At 49.2% G+C, this 20,563-nt stretch overlaps 1 protein-coding gene across 5 annotated transcripts in view; it reads right to left on the reverse strand.

Annotated features, from left to right (window-relative positions):
• Window positions 1-20,302, reverse strand: part of NRP2 (neuropilin 2) — a 114,893-nt gene extending 94,591 nt beyond the window's left edge. For 3 of the 5 annotated variants that reach the window (XM_032636730.1, XM_032636733.1, XM_032636732.1), the window contains exons 1-2: window positions 19,305-20,233; window positions 5,428-5,605 (exon numbers count right to left, since the gene is read on the reverse strand). In XM_032636730.1, coding sequence (XP_032492621.1) covers window positions 5,428-5,605; window positions 19,305-19,377 — 251 coding nt within the window. In that variant the 5' untranslated portion in view covers window positions 19,378-20,233. Of the gene's footprint in view, window positions 1-5,427; window positions 5,606-19,304 lie in introns of all 5 variants that reach the window. The other 2 variants (XM_032636731.1, XM_032636734.1) reach the window with 2 other exon arrangements.
• Between the last annotated feature and the right edge of the window lie 261 nt (window positions 20,303-20,563).

Consider the following 20,563-nt stretch of genomic DNA (forward strand, 5'->3'; position numbering starts at 1 on the left):
GTACAATTTACTTACTCATCACTGAATTCCCAAGGCTATGATCACGCTTGGCACACAGTAGATGTTTAATAACTAGGAACGAATGAAAGGTCTATTGCCACTTTGCTGATGAAAGACCAAGTCACAGAGAGCTTAGTAAGTTCTGTGATCCCGTGTCTTACCTTCCTGCTGTCATTATATCACATGACAAGATGGACGACTAGGGAAGACACCTCCGTTGACCTTCCAGTGTGGGTTCGTGCCATGCTGACTTACATCCTGGCAACCCAGATGCCAAAATCTCACTGACACGATCATGTGCATGCCATGCCCCTGCTCAGCCCCATCTAGGACTAGGCACCTTAGAGGGTAGAGATGAGACACACGTGGTCCGTGCCCTTAGAGAACTTACGTGCTCAGAACACAGGATGACCACGCACGAACAAACAGCAAGCAGATCAGGGCAACAGGCAACGCTTGGGGAGTTCCGAGTAGGGGGCCCTGAGAGAGAGCTGGAGGAATCAAGGACACCAAGGGGGAATGGAGGGGAGCGTGCCGTGGGGCACTGGAGGGGAGAGGGAGGAGAGTCTGACCCCTGGCCCTCACAGGGTCTCCTGCAGATGTAGTAAGGTTGTATGTGGAGGATGTTTATTGAGCACAGGGAATCTTCGCTGGCCCGCTGGGGAAGGGCCAGATTACTGAGGTCTGGTATGTTCCCTCTGTTGCCCGTAGTCAACTTATCAACCTGGGAAAGTGCCCCCTTCCTAAGATAGCATCCCCTACTTTGGGAGAAGCACACGTATCTTCTAAGATTTAGAGAGCTCCTCTGGCCGTAAATAAACACAAGGGCACTTTGTTTCTCCAGCACACTTAGCTAGAGGCCAAATATCCCCCCAAACCTCAAATATCCAGAATGTGGGTGGGGCGGGGTGGGGGGATAGTTTCAGAAGAAAAGATGGTGAGCGGCTCAACTAATGCCGAGGACTCCATGCACTGATGCTCTCACACTCTGTCCCCGGGAGACCACCCTAGTATGCACTCTGCTATGAGCGTGGCTGACGAAAGCAAACCAGACATGCTGGCCCTGGGACTGCACTGGCCTGGGACAATAGCTTAGACTCCAGGACTAAACACTTCCCAACAGGCACCAAAACCTCCTGAAGCAAAATCCATACCCACAATAAAAGGGTAAAAAGAGGTCAGAGGGGTATAGTCATAACAGAAGATGACAGCAAGAGTATTGATAGAAAAAAGTCACACATTCCCCCAACGTACAAAGACGCTGACCCAGTTGCGAATTTATTGTGTATCGACATAAACAAGAGACTGAAATCTTGCAAAGTAGTTATCATTGTCAAAGTTTTGCAGATGACGACACTGAGGCCTGGGAAGTTTAAAATGTCAACAAAAACTCATATCTAAATCTATCTGACCCAAACATGAAATTACCCAGCCTCTGTCAAGTTTAGAATTAGAAGCCTGAATCACTGAGAAAAAGTTGACTCACCTTAGCATTAATTTTGTTTAAGAAGACAAGGAAGCGTGGCACATGACTTAGAATGTTCTTAATCAGAAATCTTTCTAAAGAGGACCTTTTGGAACTTTAGAGGAGTATGTTTCAGAATCTGGAAATTTCAATGAGGCATGGTAAATGAGATTTGCTGTGCTGAACATACACATCAAATTATCAGTATAGGTTTCTGTGTGGGTTTTTCAGCCTAAGAAATGTTCTCTCAAGTCTTCCTAGTGGTTTTCGCACTTTCTGAAGCATGTTTTTCAAGATATCCATCTGGAAATAACCAGTTCTTAAAAGGACCTAGACTCCTGATTCTGGTTTTCTTTGGGCCTCCGGGATGGGGTGGGATGCTAGGCTTGTGCGAGGGCTCGTGAATAAGCTGTGTATCCTACACAGGTGGGTGTTTTCGAGAATACATATACTTTAGATCTCAGAAAGGGAAAAAAGAATATTCAGGTTTGCATGCATATGCTTCTAAAGCCCTAAGGTTCAGCCACTTGGCTGATGACTCAAGGGAAAGGCCGTAGCACAATCTTCCTGCCCACCGCGGGGAATGAAGTGGCTTCTCCCTGTTTGCTCAGATGGCCCTGAGTCCCGCCCTTTTGTCCACAGGGGTTTCTGGTTTCTCCCTGCAGTCGGTGACTAGGCCTCAGAGCAGCCTGTGGGTGCTGGGGCTTGGATTCCTGCAGACGGCCAGAGGGAGGAGTTGGGAGCTCACTGCAGATGGTGGCCTCGGACTGTACTGACTCAGGCAAAACCGGGGCTGGTGAGTGAAAGTTTCCAAGCAGACGGCAGACTTAAATGGAACAAAATTAGCAAGCGACGGTTAGGGGAAAATGTCTGTCTGTCTGGGGTTTATTCACCAACGGGCTCCACCTTTAGGATGTGGATTTCGAGGGACAAGCTGCCAAAGGCTTAGGGGCCACCAGCCAGGCTAATCCTCTCATAGCAGGGCCCATGCCCAGGTCATGGGGCCATCTTTGCAGTTAATCGTGCACAAAGGAAGAAGAGGGGAAAACAGAAAAGGGCAGGCATGCTGACCACTGCCCTTTTTGCACAGCGGGGCTGGGTGTTTTTTTTTTTCCCTGAAGCTCTTACTCATATTTCTTTTTGCAGGGAATGTTGCTGCTGCATGCTCTCCTCGGAAGGCCCTTTGGGCCGTTTTCTCTCGGTACGTGTCTACCCTGCGGGCCTTGAGAGCCAAACCCAATTGGAAACATGCACTGAAACGAAAAGAGAAAGGATGCTAATTTCCTTTGATAGTAAGTGCTTTCCAACCCGGGAGCTCCCTTGGAAGGAAAATGAGAGCGGGGGAGAGGAGAAACAGGACAGAACCTTCAGGACTGTCCCCTTCACAAGAAAGTGAAACAAGGCAGCGGGGGAGGAGGAACCCATTTAACCCTGAATACAGATGGCAGTGAAGACTGTTAAAAATACCTTGCAGGGTGAGAGATGGAGAGAACCGGATGTGTCTTTCTAAGTAGAAAAATCAATGAGAATGAGAGAGAAATGGGGAGTGGAGGAGAAACGGGGGAGGGTAAGAGAAGTAAGGATGAGGTTAAGTAGCAGAGGCATCTTGCTGACACTTTGGCACTGGGGCAAGGAGACTCCAGAAAGATCTTTTTCTGACCTCCCTGAACTTTTCGGTTCAAGCTGGAAGCATGGAATCGGGGGAGTGGGGAGAAAAACAGGAAGCTACTTGGTATGGACGGTAAGCACCAGAAGCGTCAGAGTAACCTTGTAACTTACCTGCTTCCCCTACTCTAACTCCAGCCAGAGGCAACGTCTTGGTTCCTCTGTTCCCAGTGGCTTCAGAGACCTTGTGCTGGCTCCATCCCTGGGGCTGAGTCCTGAGGGCAAGGGGTATGCCACAGCCCCAGACTGGGCAGGAACATGCTTCCAACATGTTTTAAGTCATGCTCACCAGTTCCTGAGTTTTCCCTTCCCAAAGCCATGCCTTCTCTCTCTGCCACTATGAATATACATGAGATGACCTCCCAGCAATTTTCCTGGGAGATTTGCTGGCATAAGCATAACAGATTTTGGCCCTCTGTTGAGACAGGTGATTAGTCAAAGTTCTCTGAGCTCAGACCCAAGCTCTCAGTACATCGCGCTTCGGTCTGTGCCAACCTTCTGTAACCCAGCCAGAGGCACCAGAAGCTTTATACCTTATAAAGAAGCTCTTCTAACAGAAATTTTTGGTAAAGTTCACTGGCAGGGAATTGGCAGCCTTGAGGTGCTGTGCAAATATACACAGGCTGTGCATTTCACTTAGACAAAGAGGAACTGGTTAGTTACCCTATGTCATCCATGGAGTCAAGAGTGGATCTGGGATTATAACTCCGTCTTATGACTCTTTGTCACATGAGGCGTCCACCCGGGAAACCCTTCGGTTTTCAACAGAGACTACCTCTTGTTAGGAAAAAACCATTATGAAGGTGCAAAGGAGTCCTAGGAGGATAACAGTGACATTGATTCACTGTGCCTCCCGGTCGAACTCTGGTTAAAGAGGAGCCTTGTTCTCCTCCACAAGGTAGCACGGGCCCAGACCTAGACCTGCTCCCCTGTACGTCTCCTGCTAGCTGATCCCTTTATTAATTTTTCAGCCTTCACAATGCTTTGCTCACAAGGAATGCTCAGACTATCTATTAATCATAAGGGGCCACTGAACACCCATCAGAGCAGTGGCATGTTCTAGGCACTCGTTTGGAGCAGGACACGATCGTTGGCACATTCTATCCTGTATAGAAAACTCTCACTTTGGTTTCAGCGAGGAAAGACTTTAAGATGGAGCCCACTAGACAGTACAAAGGGCATTCACACTCTTGACATTGCAATGCTGCTTCCTCCCTCACCTTAACTTATAGGGACCTTGGTGTTAACGTGGTGTTTCTTTTTTCTTCCTTTTTTTTAAAAAAAAAAATTATTTATTTATTTGGCTGTCCTGGGTCTCCGTGGCGGCATGTAAACTCTTAGTTGTGGCCTGTGGGATCTAGTTCCCTGACCAGGGATGGAACACGGGTTCCCTGAATTGGGAGCGCAGAGTCTTAGCCACTGGACTACCAGGGAAGTCCCAACATGGCATGTCTAAAGCACTCACAGATGTCTAAATGTCTGCTTGGTCTCTCCTAAGCCACACATTTCCAAGATGGCAGGACCAATGTTGTGAGCCCAGCTGAGTCACCTCGGGTGACTTAACTTCTCTGGGCTTTGGTTTTCTCATCTGCAAAATGGAGGTCATAATGGCACCAACTTCCCAGGGCCATTGTGAGAACTGAATGGATTGATATTTACAAAGCAATTAGAAGAGTGTTTGTTAAATAAATCCATAGCACCCGCTTTGAGACTCTAACCTGTACAGCACCGATACCAAGAATCAATGCGAATCTCAGACCTACCAGCATAGACTCAGCTTTTTAGCTCTCTCCCTATAAGGAAACCTGCTGCTGCTTCATAAAATAACGGCCTGATCGTCCACGGTTGGATACACAGAAAGTCTCCACTTGGGGAATCTGGCTACTGTTTTACTTAAGGAAGCTGCTGGGGTTTCTACATGTGGGAGAGGCAGTGGAAATGGGGAGATCTCCAAGGGGAAAGTCAATCTTAAAGTCAAGAGCTGGCGTTGTGTACTCCCCGCCCCCCTGCCCCTACGTGGAATTCTCCTCCACTGCCAGCCTTTGAATTTAGGGTGTATTCTTTACACTCTTCACTCAGGAAGGCGCTTTCCTCCATACTATGGGATCAACTAGGCTTTTATTTCCACTGAAAGAAATAAATCTCTTGAGGTTTCCCTCTGGGGCCAGGATCCACCACTGCTCAGCGGGTCCTAGGGCCAGGGGAGCTGCCACGAGGCGGCAGGTACGGCAGAAGCCTGGGGAGCAGGTGGGGGGGGGTGTGTCTCGTGGATGTACATGGTACAGGATGGTGCTTACTTGCAGTCGTGCTTCTCGATTTCGAAGTGAGGGTTGAAGTTGAGGACAATCTTCTGGTTGGGTTCGGGGGCATAAACAATCCACTCACAGTTCTGGTGGGATGGATAATCCTGGGGGTACCCCGGGGAGGTGATATAGCCAGCGTCTTTGGAATTCAAACGACCTCCACAGGGTTGGTCTGGAAGAGAAGACACACGAAGCAAAGAACTTCAAATATGTTACAGTCTGTTTTTTTTTTTTTTCCTTTCCTTGTTTCTCCTCTCTACCAGTGGCTGATTAAAACAGTTTTACAGACCTTTTATGGCAGTCCAGAAGACTAACCTACTTACTCATTCAGTGGAAGAGATTATTTCAGCTCGTCCTACCCCCTACTCACCCAACCACACACGCGCGCACACACACACACACACACACACTTGCCAAACGAAAATATTCCAGAAAATGCTCATAAATATTCCCAATTACATGGTCTGAGATTTTAAAAAAAACAACAAAGCTGAAAACTTAACATGCCTCCCTGCCTGTTCCTGTCTCCCCTGCTTGGCCCATATTCTCCTCGTTCAAACCTCGCATCTCTATCTTTATCTCATAAATCCTTCATGTTATTTGGTGTTCCCCAGCCCAGCCCAGGGAGCCAGGAGTAAAGACTCCGGGAACTGACAATAGTGGTTTTGTGGTGCCGACCCACAAGTGAGCCTGGTAACAATTATATGTGATGCGGAGGAAGCATTTTCAGTTTTGGGCCAGAACAGACCCTGGAGGGTGATTTCAGCTATTTTTTTTTTTTTTTTTAAGAAAGAAAAAGCAAAAGCCCCCAAACACTTGATTCCAAATACACCACAAATTTGATTTATTATTTCATTATACACTGAGTGGAAAAATCTGCATTAGAGAATCCACTGGCTCTGACCTCAGAGTTTTGACAAAAGTGCTTTGTGCTGAGTGGACGCCTGTGTTTTCTGTGAGCTTTTTGCCGCTGTCCCTCCTGCCTGGTCACCACCACCAGAGTGTGCTGCTGCTTTGTCCAGCGGTGACCAGCCTTGGAAAGGAGGCTGCAGGGGAGTAGCTGCTCCCCTCCCCCTCAGCAGTGCCCAGCTGGAGGTAAACAGCTTCATGTGGGCCAGGAGGGAAGGGGGCGATCTTCAAAGGCAGAAGAGGTGGGTGATGACATTTGAAGCATCTCATATTTGGGAGTGAAGCTCTGTCATCCCCAGGAGGGGGTTCCTGGGAAATGGAGGGGTTTGGCTCAATACCACGGTAGAACAGAAGATGGGAAGGCACAAGAGACCTGGAAATATTCAGAAGCCTCTAGGAGAACTTCCTAAGATGTGTGCCTCTCTTAGCATCAATCACGATTTAATATCGCCATCTGCATGGAGCAGCACGGGGTCCGTGAATTATGCATTCTGGCTCAGCAGCTACCCTACAGGACGGGGCTTTCTCCTGTGCTCACTCTTTGAGGGAAAGGGTCATGCATTTTTTAACTCTACAGGTGCACTCTCCTATATAATGTTGGCATTACTGTCGCCCAGACCTCTGCTTTAGATTACCAGCCTGACAGGCTTTAAATGCATAAAAGATGGGCACACTGCGCAGTGATGGTTGGGACACACAAATCCACACAAGTAGCCTTTTAGGCATCACGTCTCTAAGAGCTCAAACTGTGCCGCGTTGAACTGCCCAGAATCTAATGGATTCAGGTTCCATTTCCTACTGGGTGGAAAACAAAAGCAGGCCGTTTCCTCTGGTTTGCAGAGACCACATCATCCTCTAACTAATGACCCCGCACCCTCCCCAGTCCAGAAGGACAATGGGCCCAGCCTCCCCGCCCAGACAGAGATGAGGCCAGCAGTTAAGCCGGGTGCCGCCCGTTCCTCTGCAGCTAGTCCCGCAGTCTTTCCAGGTGTCCACACCACTCCACCATGCTGGGCACCCAACGACTTCCAGCAAGTCAAACTGTGGCCCGTTGGTCCTGGTTCATGGGCACGAAATAGGGCTGAGAGTGGTGGCCCTCTGAAAAGGTGGAGGTGTGGGGATTTGGATCACCAGCTGCTCGGACCAAGCTAACGGGAGAGGAAACTTTCTGCTGGGTACAGCTCCTCTACCAGCTGTTTTGCTGAAAACTGCAGCCTTGCCACCAACTCACCCCAAACCACATTTTTCACCTTGGAACTCAGCAGATGGAATCTGAGCTGAGCTCCTGTCTTGTAACCAAGTCATCCAAACTCCTTCTTTATCCCTTCCCTGCTTCCCTCCAATTACTCTTGAAAGAACTTCTCTCCCTCAGTTCCCTGCCCCCTCCACCCCCCCCCCAAGTTTAAGCTTTTAGTCATTAGACCAGGCACACATAATCAGCAATAAAGACAGGAAACTTCCTCATAGGAAGGTTTCATTTCTCACCCACACCAGGAGTCATCATTTCCTCACTTAAAAAAAAATTAAACTATATATATCCCATAGCAGACAGTCTGCATTTTCGGCTGTTAAAACTCACTTAGCCAAAGGAAAAAGGAGTAACCCCTTTCTTTTCTCCTGTTCTTTCTTTATCTGAAGAAAATCAAGGCACTTATTAAAATATTTAAGAACTCATTAAAACATCTGCTTTGCTTGCGTGTTGTTAACCTTTTCAATATCCAAACATTTATAAACTCACACTCTTGTTTGGATGGCACTCACACTCAGAAACACACACAAACATAGATATCGAGCATATATCCGGTACGTATACATATTAGAAATTCACACTTTAGTCCTGTACACACTTTCACACCCTCTCATAAAATATCACACATCATTTGCACAGACATATATCCACCAAGATAAATACTAGAATTTCTGTCTCTATTTTTCTTGGAGAGAACTGAATTCTTGAAATCTATCATCAGTAAAAATTGTAAGGAAAACACACTTAATCCTTCTACACTTCCTCTTAATAACTGATCTTTCATTTCCAGGTTTGGGGACCCTTCCATTTCTGAAATACAAACATGCTCCCAATAGAAATGAGCTAGACTTTTTTCTGAAGAGCTACACCATCCAGGGCTTGGGAGGTCTCTGTCGCGTTCCAAAAGGAACAGCATAAGTGCTCTCTATGGTGTTTCAGAGGAGTCCAGCCCAGCCAAAAGGGGGCTGAACTCAAGGGCAAACGCCTTTAGGCCAATCTCCACATACAGAAGGGAAGCTGACCCTGTTGAATTTTTAGCTACTGAGCCTGTTTGGCAAGTTGACAAGCGACCGACTTCTTTCTCTATTTTGTGAAAACCTTTCACCTGGGGCAAATTCACTTCCCAAAGAGAAGTAGGCAAACCCAGGCCTGGACAGTTCAGAGCGGATTTTCTCCTACATCTGGGAAGGAAACCTAAGGAATGGGCCAGGTCAGGTCAGATAAAGAGGCCCACGGATGAAAGGATTCAAGTGACACCTCTAGACATAATTTGAAATCAAGGGGATGCTAAGTTCTAAAGTCACAAAGTTTGATTTTTTCCCCCATAATGACTACTTAGGTGTTTTAATTTGACATATGAAAGGTCAGATTATTTCTGACCTTCATATCTTTCCCTTTTTTTGTTTGTTTTTCGCACATGCCCTTGTTTGCTGGTGAGCTAGGCACCATCTGACGCTGCCTAGGGGTAACCTGGCCCGGGATCAGGTAAAGGGATTCAGGACCCATCCACTTACAATTCTAAGGCCAGTTTCAGAAGGAACTCACCCTCCCATAGAACCCAATTTAAGACGGAGCACTGGTTCCTTCGTAATATATGATATTTGGGAAGTACTTACTAAGAAGGAGTAACAGATCTTCTTTAAAAATCTGGTCTGCCTCCTAAGGAAATTCAGCTGGAGCTGTTTTAAAGAAACACTGGATGGCCAGGACTTGAAAATAATCAGATTACAATGGCTTACTTTGCAATGGCCAGAGACACCAGGTGACACCAGGCAACAGGCTGTGGGCTGTCCCACAGTAGAAGAATCAGATCACTCATTTTAGCTGAACTGAAAGTAAAAGTCCTTGGCAAAAACAGGAAACTTAGGCTGGCTGGATAGGGGATTGGAGAGTCAGGTGATGTCAAAGGTGGGTCTGGGGTAAGGGGACCAGATTACTAGGAGGGGAGGGGGGCTGACATTAGCAAGAAGAGGGGATGCAGCACTCAGACTCTCAACTCGCTGTGACCTTCCTGTGTCTCAGCTTCCTAAACTGTAATTCATTGAGAGGATTGAATTAAGTGCATAGTTTTCAAAGTTATTTTTAGAAGTGTTTGTGTTTTCCTTGATCAGAACTCTATCCAGAACTCCAATGGGCAAAGCAGCTAAAAGTGGAGCTCTTCTTGGGTGTGGGGATGGAGGGTGACCAGAATCAGTGCAGTATCCCCACCATGAAGTCCCTCCCCTCCTCTCTGATGGGGCTTCTCTGTAAGAACATCAGGACTTCCTGGAACTGGGTTTGAAACCCACTAAATCTCAGTTCCCTTGTTACTTTAAAATGCCAAAGAAAAGAGAAAGAGTAGAAGGATTAGAAGACATCAATTTCACATATATACCTGAGGGCACTTGGTGGAGAAAAGCAGTCTCATTTCCCCAAAAAATAATATGCTTTATTTACTTTATAATTTATCCTTTGTTCACAACACAATCCCATCCTGTTCCTATTTCCACAGCATTGTTTTTATTTAATTATTGGTAGCAAGGAAAAGAAGAAGCGCTTTCTATGATTTCAAAAGAGAAGTCTTGCCACTTAACTAGTAAGAAGCCTTGTATTCAAGTATGGTCTCCCCACTGACAAGCTGTGTGACCTTGGGGAAGTTAGTAAACAACTCTGAGCCTTTGTTTTCTCATCTATAAACTGAGGGGAGTAGTTCTAAAGGTCAGTTGCAGTTCTAAAATTCAAAGCCTGTATAATGAGGAGGGGGTAAAAATTCTGTAACCCATAGATGAACCCGAAATTTAAAAGATTCTCTACCCTCCTAGACAATAAGATATTTATGCAAGGTGTTAATTTCTGTTTCATTTGCTTAGTAAGCCTGAAACGAAACTCCAGGATTCTTCAGGTGAAAGTATCTGTCCTGCATTATGGAGAGTTCAAATGTCTCTTTCAATCACAGTAGCTCTACTGACGTGGGTTTCTTTTCTTAACTGAGGCTGTGGCTGTATATTTATAAATATTAGGGATACACAGTTCTGTGTGTGAGCATCTCAACAACAGTGATGCATGAAAAGAAAGACAGAAAAAAAGAGTTTCTTCCAATCTCTCACTCAAATCATCTAAGTCCTGTGCTCAGGGTTTGAACCAAATTTTGCTCACTAACCTTGGATAAGCTGCTTTTAAAGAGTGATTTCTGTGGGCTGAGGCTGGATTTTGTTTTATTCAAAGCGACTTCAGCCTGTCACAAGACAGTCTCATAAAATCTGTATCTTGGCTTAAGCTGGGAAGAAATGAGCCAATCCATCAGCCCAGGAATGTGGCTGTTTGACCACTTCCTAAGGCAACTGGGAAGGGATGCAATCTATTCAATTTATGGGGCTGGGCGGCAGTGAGTGATCCACTCCTGAAGGCGCAGCAAATGCAAATCCCTGTGAACTTCTGCAATGATAAGGTTCAAAATCTGAATAAAAGAAGCGTCTGGGGGGGGGGGGCAGGATGGAGGGAATCAGAGAGGGGGGACAGGAAGCCAGCAGATGAGCATGGAAAAAGAAGTGAGGAACGAGGCAAACTTCCTCTTCTGAAACACCTCCGATGAATTCACCAGGGAGAGAACTGGAAGTTGGGTCTGGAAATAGGGCCTTTGGGAAGTCTCTTCTCCTCAGTCTGGATGCGAAAAATGAACCTTCATTTAATCGTTAAAATGTAGTTTGAGGCGATTACCTTCCCTGACCTCAAATCATGCCACCTGTGGTAACCTCATTATTTGTCATCTTATATCATAAGCAAACACAATTCCAATAGGGCAGCCAATATAATATCATTAGTTTATATTTATGTCCACTCTTTCCCGGCCCTCATTGCAAATGCAATTTTGATGCCAATCATGAGAGACCTGGGATTACAATTTCTGACCCTTTCAACAGACATTTGGGGAAGGAAATAGAAGAAGAATAATTTTAGGGCCTCTCCAAAAGGTAATATAATTTTTTTCCTTTATTTTGATTAACTAAAGGCTTCTGTTGAAACTTTCATGGCTCCCCATTGGTTAGTAAATGAAATCCAAACCCCCTGGCCCAGCAATTTGGGCCTTGCATTTGGCACAAGCTACTATATCCAACCTGATTTGCAATTATTTGCCTCCACACCATCTAAACTGCAGTTTCTGAGTGTTCCCCAGACAAGAAGTGTTCCCTTCTCTGCTCCCATTTCCCCTTCCCCTGGTATGCCTTTCCCAGCTCTAACTCATCTATACTCTCAATCCAGGCTCACACGGCACCTCTGCCCTCCCTGATCTCCCCACACCACGAGTGACCTTTCCCAACCTCTGAGGCTGAAGCTCTTTAGCATCTTCTACGGTGTGAGAGAGCCTTATCCATGCTGCTGGACCACCTGTTCATCTTTGGCAAACCACACAGCATCAAATCCAGAGTCTTTCCCAAAAGTCAGACTCAATGAGGCTTGATGAATTAATAACTGACTGGCGTAACACCAAAAGTATCCATAGGTATCACAAATGCTAAGAAAGCCTCGTCACAAATTGTTCTGCTTATCCAGCTACCACCCTTCCTTCCCCACCCACAGCTCCTAGTAAATGCAAACGTTTTTTAATTGGTGAACCGAGAGTTTAGAGGACTTGTCTGGGATAATAATACCTAGTCATAGATCAAGGTAGAGCTAGCGTGAACTATATCTCACAGGACACAATAACCTCAGATAATAATGATGAAGTTCAAAAGATATTACATTTTAATTCTAATAATGGTAAAATTAATTTATCTGAGGGTTTTCTTGCCCCCTCACTCCATCCCCCTACCCTCCCAAAGGCAAGCTCTAGATATTTGTTTTCAGTAGTGCCAAGAAGGTTCAAACTACTGCTTCATCACTAGACTCTTGCTGGGTGTCAGTTTAGTTCTCTACCCATCCCTCCCCGGCTCCCTTCCCCTGGCCCCCAATATGCCTTTTAGGCACATCTGTTTTATTTTTCCCCTTTATCAAAACAATTATTATCTCCGCTTGGTCCAGTAATTTGCAATTCCCTTTATCTTCTTCGCTGAAAGACTGGCCAGAACCTGGATCCCTGGCTATCACGGGATCTTGAGAGGCGGTGAGCAGGGTATCACTGGCTGTGTGCATTCAGCTGGCCAGCAGCCCTACCCACTGCACGCCTTCCTTTTGTTATTCCCAGCCTCCTCCCTTTTCTTTCTGGATTAGATCATGACTCCTTTATGAAGACCCAGAGAGAAATGGGATCATTAAGAATCTTGCTGGGTAAAAGCTATTTTGTCTTTATGACGACTTTTTTGAGTTCAGCTGCTGAGGGGCCTTAATGCCAGAGTAGAAGTTATTACACGTTCAGGGAGCCCCTTCCACGCAGCACTCCCTGCTGAGCACACTTTCAGCGATGAAGGATGGAAGAGGAGGGAAGGGAAAGAGAGAGATTTAAAAAATCAGTAGAGGCGAGAACACTGAAAGTAGAAAACCCAGGTGAGAAAAAAAATGCAAAGAACAGACATAAATCTAAGATGAGAATCCAGCAGAGAACATCCGTCTCTGAAGAACAGTGTGCTGAGAGATCACCTGATGCTTATAAAACCAGACAAAGGTTTAGTGGGGTAAGAGCTGAGAAGGCGTAAATTATCTATTTATTAAAAAAAAAACTCATAAAAGTAACATCAACTTACCACATGGGTGTTAGTGTCCTTTCTATCTTTCTATGATCACCAGATACTGTTAACCCCACTGAAGCTGTTTTGAAGATTAAATGACTTCCGAATAGACAGCTTAATATGTACTGAACAGTACTCTATGTAATCTGACATAGCCCAACAGCCCTAGAAATCAGCTATTATTATCAAATACATTTTACAGATGAAGACACTGAAGTACAGAGAGATGAAGGATTCTGGATCACCGAGCTGTCAAGTGGCTGAGCTGGATTTTAATCCAGGTGGTCTGGCTCCAATGCTTCAGAAGCTGGGAAGTCCGATGAAGGTCTCCCCAAAACATTTCAGTGACAAACTTACTTAGTGGCATTTAGGGCAAGAAAAATGTTTTGCCTGTTTGAAAACTCCTTTTTCTCCCCCGTGCCAGGAGTCTGTGTGTGAACAATGAGAGATGTGTTTGAGGCTGGGGTGTGAATGAGCTGGAAGCACTTAACACAGTTTCCACTCCCGGCACCTCGGGTGCTTGCCATCCTGGCCCTCTTTCCTGGGTCCTGGAAACCAGGGTGTGTGTCTGGGGGAGGGTGTGGTAGGGGTGTGACTAGATGGCTCAAGTCTGAAACTGTGTCACAACATCAGAGGGTTTTTTTCTCCGCAGCTGCCATTTCTCTCCTGTCTCCTCAACCCCATTCTTCCCCATCCTAAATGCCACGTTGGTATTGTTCTACTTGAGAGGAGCAGCATTTTCAAAGATGGGGGATTTATTTTTACCGCACAGCTGGTCTGCCAAAGGTCACATAATTTGGCAATGTTCCCAGTGGTTAAAAATTAATTTCTCCTTATTAATACAACCAAGGTCCCCTAGGATCAGAGCTCAGCCTTATCTAAACTTGACAGCTTCCTAAACCTTTAGAAGATGCTTTCTCCTGGAGGGCCAGCCATGCTACAAGGCCACTGTGTCCTGGAATCCAACCCCACTGAATCCTGTTAGGTAATGAGACCATTAAGCCTTCAGCCATTTCTCATCGAAGCAGACAAAGCTTTGGAAAAGGCTGTAGGTTCTCTAGGACAAACTTCCGCAATACCAGGAATGGGTTAATTAAAAAAAAAAAAAAAAAAGTGAATGCCTTACCTGGAAGGAACCACACAAAGACAAACTTCCAGGGATCAAACACAAACCTGACACTCAGAGAGGGTGCCTCACAGCTTACCCAGTGGCAAACGATGGTCAGATGATAAAATACCTCAAATATGTTAATGATACTACAAACGACTGCCCAGATGTCACTTTTCGAGTCTTTTCTCATCAGTGCAAGAAATTAAAAAGATATTATGCTTCTGCTCCTAAAGTCTTCCCAAACTGGACTTTGGGGGAATATATTCTGAAAACTCTTTACCGATGAACCTGGCTCTGAATTCTGTCAACTCAGAACTGTCTCACACTTGGGTCACCCAAAGTCAGCTCCTTCAATAAGTAGCTGAGTCAAATGAAAAACACCAGACAGGGTCCTCAGAACCATCCAGTCTATGGTGTCTCTCCCCACTGATCCCCGGGGGGCCTCTCCCCAACTGTTATTTGCTTTCATGCCTCATTGCATATGAACTGGCATTTCGAGCCCTAGACTCGACTACACTGTGAAGATAGGAACTGACCTTTTGGGTGCAGAATATGAACTATACATTCAACAGCAGGAGATGAGAGCCATTTAGTAGACAGCAGGAGTCCTGCCTGGATAGCCTGGGGTTCTCAGTCACTGCAGCCTTCCAACATTTCATTTTGCCAGTTGGGTGCTCTGTGGCTTAATCTGAGGGCTCCACGGCATGACATGAAAAGTCCAGACCTGCGGTGCTGCCTGGGCATACACAATTCTACCAGGCACAACTTGGACAAGAAGGAGCTTGCCCTGGAGCCCTCATGGGGAACTCTTCTCTTTCCACTGTTTTGCACTGTGTGCTCTGTTGGCAACTGGCGCTAGCTTCACTACCTCCAGTGGCTGCTTATGGGATAAAGTTGACTGGGTACCCACTGAATGCGGGCACGGGACCAGTCCCCAGAGCCTAGAGCAGGCTGTCTGTGCCGAATCCAGGAGTTTATAGATCTGCTTGCAAATTTTTATGCCTGCCCACAGCCATCCCGCCATTCGTGGAGACAGGCTAAAAAGGGAACCCTCTTCAAACTCTTCTCCGGAGCCTAGACTGCCGTTGCTTCGCTTTCAGCATTTGTTTGAACCAGACCTGTCTCCCACAGCTAATTTACACCTCTTATCTGATCATCCAGTCCAGACGGAAGGTTGAATTTACTGCGTTTGCCAGTGTCCGTGGCAATGGTGTTAAAACTCAAGCACAGATCAAAGCTCTCCAGGCAAGGGGCGGGCGGAGGCGGGTGTAAGGGAGGGGCGGTTTTTGGTTACAGGGTTCGGGCTCTTTTGGCCCCAAGCAGTGTGTCCCGGAGGTGCGGAAACGTTAGGGCTGGGAGTTGCCACTATCTGAAGAAACCCATTGTCAGGGCCTGATGATTTCCTGAGCAAAACCCCGTCCCCCGCTGACCACGAGATTAAGTCCAGCAAAGGGGAGTTTCGCGGCCAGGCGCTGACCGGGGAATGGCTAGCGCCAGGGGGCTCTCCTCTCCGTCTGAAACCGAAAGGAAGGGAGGTGGTGGGAGGGAGGCGAGTGGTGAGCACACGCCAGTAAACCAGAGCGCCGATCTCCTCCCATTCCGGAGAAATTCAACCGGAGCCGCAGAAGCGGTGACACGGTTGAGCCAGATCCCCTAAGCTTGGCCCGGAAAGCTGATTCCCACCCCCATACCGCAGAGGTTCCCGGAGGGGCGAGCGGTTCATTCCACCCCATCACCCCCGCCAGCCCCTGGACATTAGCTTTGTGGATGCTCCCCCACCCAGCCGCCGGGCGCCGGGGACCTGGTGGGAAAAACGGAGGTGCGCTAGCCCGAGGCGAAGGCTGGGGGCAGCCGTTTAATCACAGCTCGCCCCGCCTCCATTAACTTCTGTTGATATTAAAGAGAAATCAATCAGTGAAAATGAAGCACTGGCCGTGAATATTTCTTTTTCCCTAGCGGAAAAGCAAAGAGCGAGATGGCGGGGGAGGGGAGGCGGAACTCGCCGGCGACTGCAGAGGTTTCTCCCAGGCGGAGAACCGCAGCGGCGACTTAACTTTCTGGCAATGGGCAGCGTTGAGGAAATGCCGCAAGCTTCTCCCTGGAGGTGTCCTCAGTCAGGAGGGGGAGGGGACAAGGCTGCAGGAGCTGGAGGCGGCCCACTTAGCCCAGGCTTGAGCTTCGGTTTTGCTTTCGCTGGGAATATTTTTGCCTAATAGAATGTTTATGGATCGCTCGGCTCTGTTTCTGCTGCATAGCCCAAACAAATCGATGCGGCGTTAGAGACTGCGCGGGGTAGGGGGGAGGCTGGGGGGCCACCACGTCCCCACCACGTGGAATGCCCGCGCGCCGCGTGCTCTTCACCTGTTCGCGCGCACCCGCGGGCGCCCGGCGCGCAGCGCTACTAGAGGCCGCGCAAGTTGCTCTCATTCCCGCGGCTCAAGCTGCCTCCTTTGCGCCTCCAACTTCCGCTCCGAATCCCACCCAGTCTTCCCGCCACCCAGCTCGTCCAGCGCTCGGGCCCCCAGCCCCTCAAAGCCGGCTCTCTGGGGGCAGCAGGGGTAATGCAGCGCAAAGTGGAGTGCGCGAGGCAGGAGGGGGCGCTCCGGGCAGGGCCCTCCGAGCGGCCCCGAGTCCCCGAGCCCCCGAGCCGGGGCAGGAGGGAGACAGGCGGGCGGCGGCGCTGCGAGCTGGCAAGGCGGCCGGCGTGGCAAGGACAGCGGGAGCCTGGTGCGCGACGCCCACTGGGCCTCCCAGCCGCCCGCCAGTGCAAGAGGCTGCCCGCCTTGGCCACGGGGTTATTTGCTCACTTGCTCCCCGGCACGGCCCCCTCCCGGCCGGCGCGCACCGGGTGAGTCAGAGGTCTAGCTGGGCCTCGCCCTTTGCCACCCGCTGCCGGCTCCCCCGGTGCCAGTCCGCTGCTCCGACGAAAAGCCGGAACGGCCCGCGGCTTGCGATCGCCTTTTCGGGTGAGAATACCCACCCCGGGCGGGTCCCAGCTCCGCGCCCCATCAGGAGGTCCCACCCTGGGTCCGAGGCTGCCTGAGGCCTCACGGAGGGCGACCAGCCCTGTGCTCCGCGCCTCTGGGCTTCTCTAGAAGTGACGCAGCGCGGCCCGGGGCTGGGGTGGGAGGGGGGCTCTGCAGAGAGCGCGGAAGGCAGGTGGCAGAGCGGGAGTGGGTTTGAGCGGACGTCGCACACACACGTACACACTCCGCGCAGTGCTCGGGGACAGATGTCAGAACATCTGGGGTAGGAGATGGCCCCCGAGTCTTTACTACCCCTCCCGCCCCTCAGAGCACACGGAACCTGAAGTTGTGTGCGTGTGTGTGTCTGGGTGTGTGCGCGCCAGTGTGAGCGCGCTCGCGCGCCGGGGCCTACCAGAGTCCGTGCCTGAATACATAATGTACCGTGGGCATCCTCACCGCGCGCGCACGCGGGCACACACACGCGCACACACACACATATATACACACAGCGAATCACACATACATAATTTATGCAGCTTTCAGGTCTGTGGGAGGTAATGTAATTTCGCTTCAAGCTGGGAACTTAGAATTAAGGCAACAGGGAATGGGGAGCCACAGGAACTCTCCCCCAGTGGGACCTGCACCCATCTCTTTGATACGATTTTCAACTGCTTTGAAGACCAGTTATGGCAGAGAAGACGCAGCAAACGTGTGGATTTGGATAACAAGGGCATTCGCGAATCTTTCTCCCCTTAAATAAACACCCAAGCTTCGAGTGGGGTGCGTGCCAGTGCTGAGGAGTGAGAATCAGAGTCCCGGGGCCCCACAGCGGGCTCCCACTAGCCCGCTGTGATGGGGGAGGGCCCGGGAGGCTGCAAGGGGTTAGTGCTATCGCTGCAGTGGCAGACTTCGAAGTGTCTGCGGGTAAGGGCACTTCAGGAAGGCTTTTTCTCCTCTCTTTCTTTTCCCCATTTCCTCCAGGGATGGTTTCCCCACTCTCAATCACCTGTAGCAGCTTTTAAGAGTTTTGTCAGACTGCGACACTGTTGTCAGAGGGGAGAGAGGCTCACCCGGGAGAGTGGTATGCGGAAGCGAGAACATGCCCCACTGGATTCCCTGGAACCAGCCCTTGTCAGAGAGTGTGCCCCTAGCTCACAAATACCGGCCCCACACTGCTCTGGGCCTTGCAGTACTTATCTCTGCAGTCTGTCCACGCACCCTTTTTGGCAGTGGTTGAGAACAAATTCCCCTCAAAAGTTTCTGACCACTTCACAAGAATGACAGACCTTTGAGGGCCACATAGTTTGTGTTACCTAATGATAATTTTTAAAAGAACACATGATTTTCTTCCCCAGAAAATACAGCAGGAAAGAGAGCTGAATGACCAAACGCTTGGTTGCCAGAAGCACCCAGCCCCAAGCCCCTAGCTCAGCCACAAGACCGCTTGCTCCATCAGCCTAAGCCCGGTGATGCTGAGACTCATACACACATTCTGCAAACAATCTACAGCACTGGAAAACCCAAACTAGCCTCTTGTAGTTCCCAAGCCCTTCAGTTAACATTGCTCAATGTAGCTAAGCGGAGGGAACGCAAATGATTTATATTTCACTGGCTAGGTTGAAGAAACTCAAGGGAGATGTGTTCTGCTTCAAGACAGGGGGAAAAAAATTCCCCAACACTGTAATGCAAAAGCTTTGTAGTATTTTTAAACCTTTGATTCAGTCCATATGTGACATCTGAACACCGCCAAATTCTATGTTTCAAAACACACACACACACACTCACACACTCCTAGCGGGAGAGAAAAGTTGGGTTTTAGCAGCGGTGGTGGTGTAGGGAGGGCCGGCTGGGATCTCTCTCTAAATTATTCAGTATTGAGAGATCTTCCTTCTTTGCCATTGCGTGTGGCCCCCTGCATTAGCAGTTGCTTTTAAAGGTAAGGGCATATTGAAATGAATAGAAAAAACAAAAAACAACAACTTTCAGGGGCTTACCTGGTTGGCCTCTCACTTCATGTCCTGAAAAGTAGAGAGCTAAGAAAATCCAGGTGAGAGGAAACATATCCATTTTGGAGAAGGAAGCTTTCTCCAGAGCTGTTTTTGTAGATTTCCTGTTTAATTACAAGTCTTTGTATTTTTCTCTCTCTTATGTTCTTCCTTACAGTGTCCTCTGCAAAGGTTTCTACTGGTCAGTGTTTCCCTCCTGGGTCCTGGTGGCCCGTCTTCACCTTTATCCTTGCTGGATCTCCACCTCACCAGGAGGAGGGTAGCTCTTCAAATCAGCAAAGAGGGAGCAAGCCGGGAAGAGAGGACGGGTTTCCTCTCTTAAAAACAAAACGCATCTATGCCCTCTCCAGTTCCTCAAAGTATCATTTCCTTTATCCTACAACATCACGAGTATTTCCCGTAAGCCAAGCGTAAAAAAAAAAAGGAAAATATAATAAAAATAAAAGCCAAGACTTGCCTTGGGCATCACACGGCCCCCAGGCAGCTGTGTGATCTCAGAGGCGTAAACTGACACACATCCCCCGGCACTCGGGACCGACACGCTGGTGGAGGCACCGACCACCCGACGGCCCGAGCGGGAGGCGGCCGCCCAGCTCTTGCCCTCACCGGGTTCCTCTAGCGGGAGCCTCCCCCAAAGGCTACACCCGCTTGGCCAGCCTCAAGAGGGGTGTCTGAGGAAGGAAGCTGCTGCTGCGGCGGCTGCTGCTGCTGCTGCGGCGGCGGCGGCGGCGCCGGCTGGGATCGCCTGGGAGCGAGCGAGCCCCTCTCCGAGTTCGCTCGCGCCCGCCCTCACCTCCACCTCGCCTAGCGCCTTGCCGAGTGTCTGCGCGTCTGAGGATGTGCTGGGGGCGGGCTGCGGGCTGCTGCCTCGCTCGCGTTCTCTGCTTCCTCTCCGTCTCCCCCCTGCCTTTTCAGGCCGAGCAGCGGGTGGATGTCAGAGCCGCGGCAGAGCTATCCGATTACGCGCCGGCTCAGGGCCCGCCCCTTCTGTGTTCCTGATTAAAGAGGCAGCCGCGGAGACGCGCGGCGAAGAGCAGAGCGCGGCGGCACCCGGCTCGGGCGGGGCGGCGGCGGTTTCCCCCTCGGCCGCGGCCGGATCAAAGTTAAGGCAGCTCCCACCCGGCCACCACTCTCCCACCCGGCCACCACTCTCCCACCCTGGGCACCTCCGCGCCTGGCTGCGCCGGGCCGCCCGTGCGTAATGCCCTGGAGAAGGAGAGCCCCCGGGCACCTCCAGGGCGCGCTGC

This window comes from Phocoena sinus, chromosome 7, assembly GCF_008692025.1.
Source record: "Phocoena sinus isolate mPhoSin1 chromosome 7, mPhoSin1.pri, whole genome shotgun sequence".
In the NCBI taxonomy this organism is placed as follows: Eukaryota; Metazoa; Chordata; class Mammalia; order Artiodactyla; family Phocoenidae; genus Phocoena; species Phocoena sinus.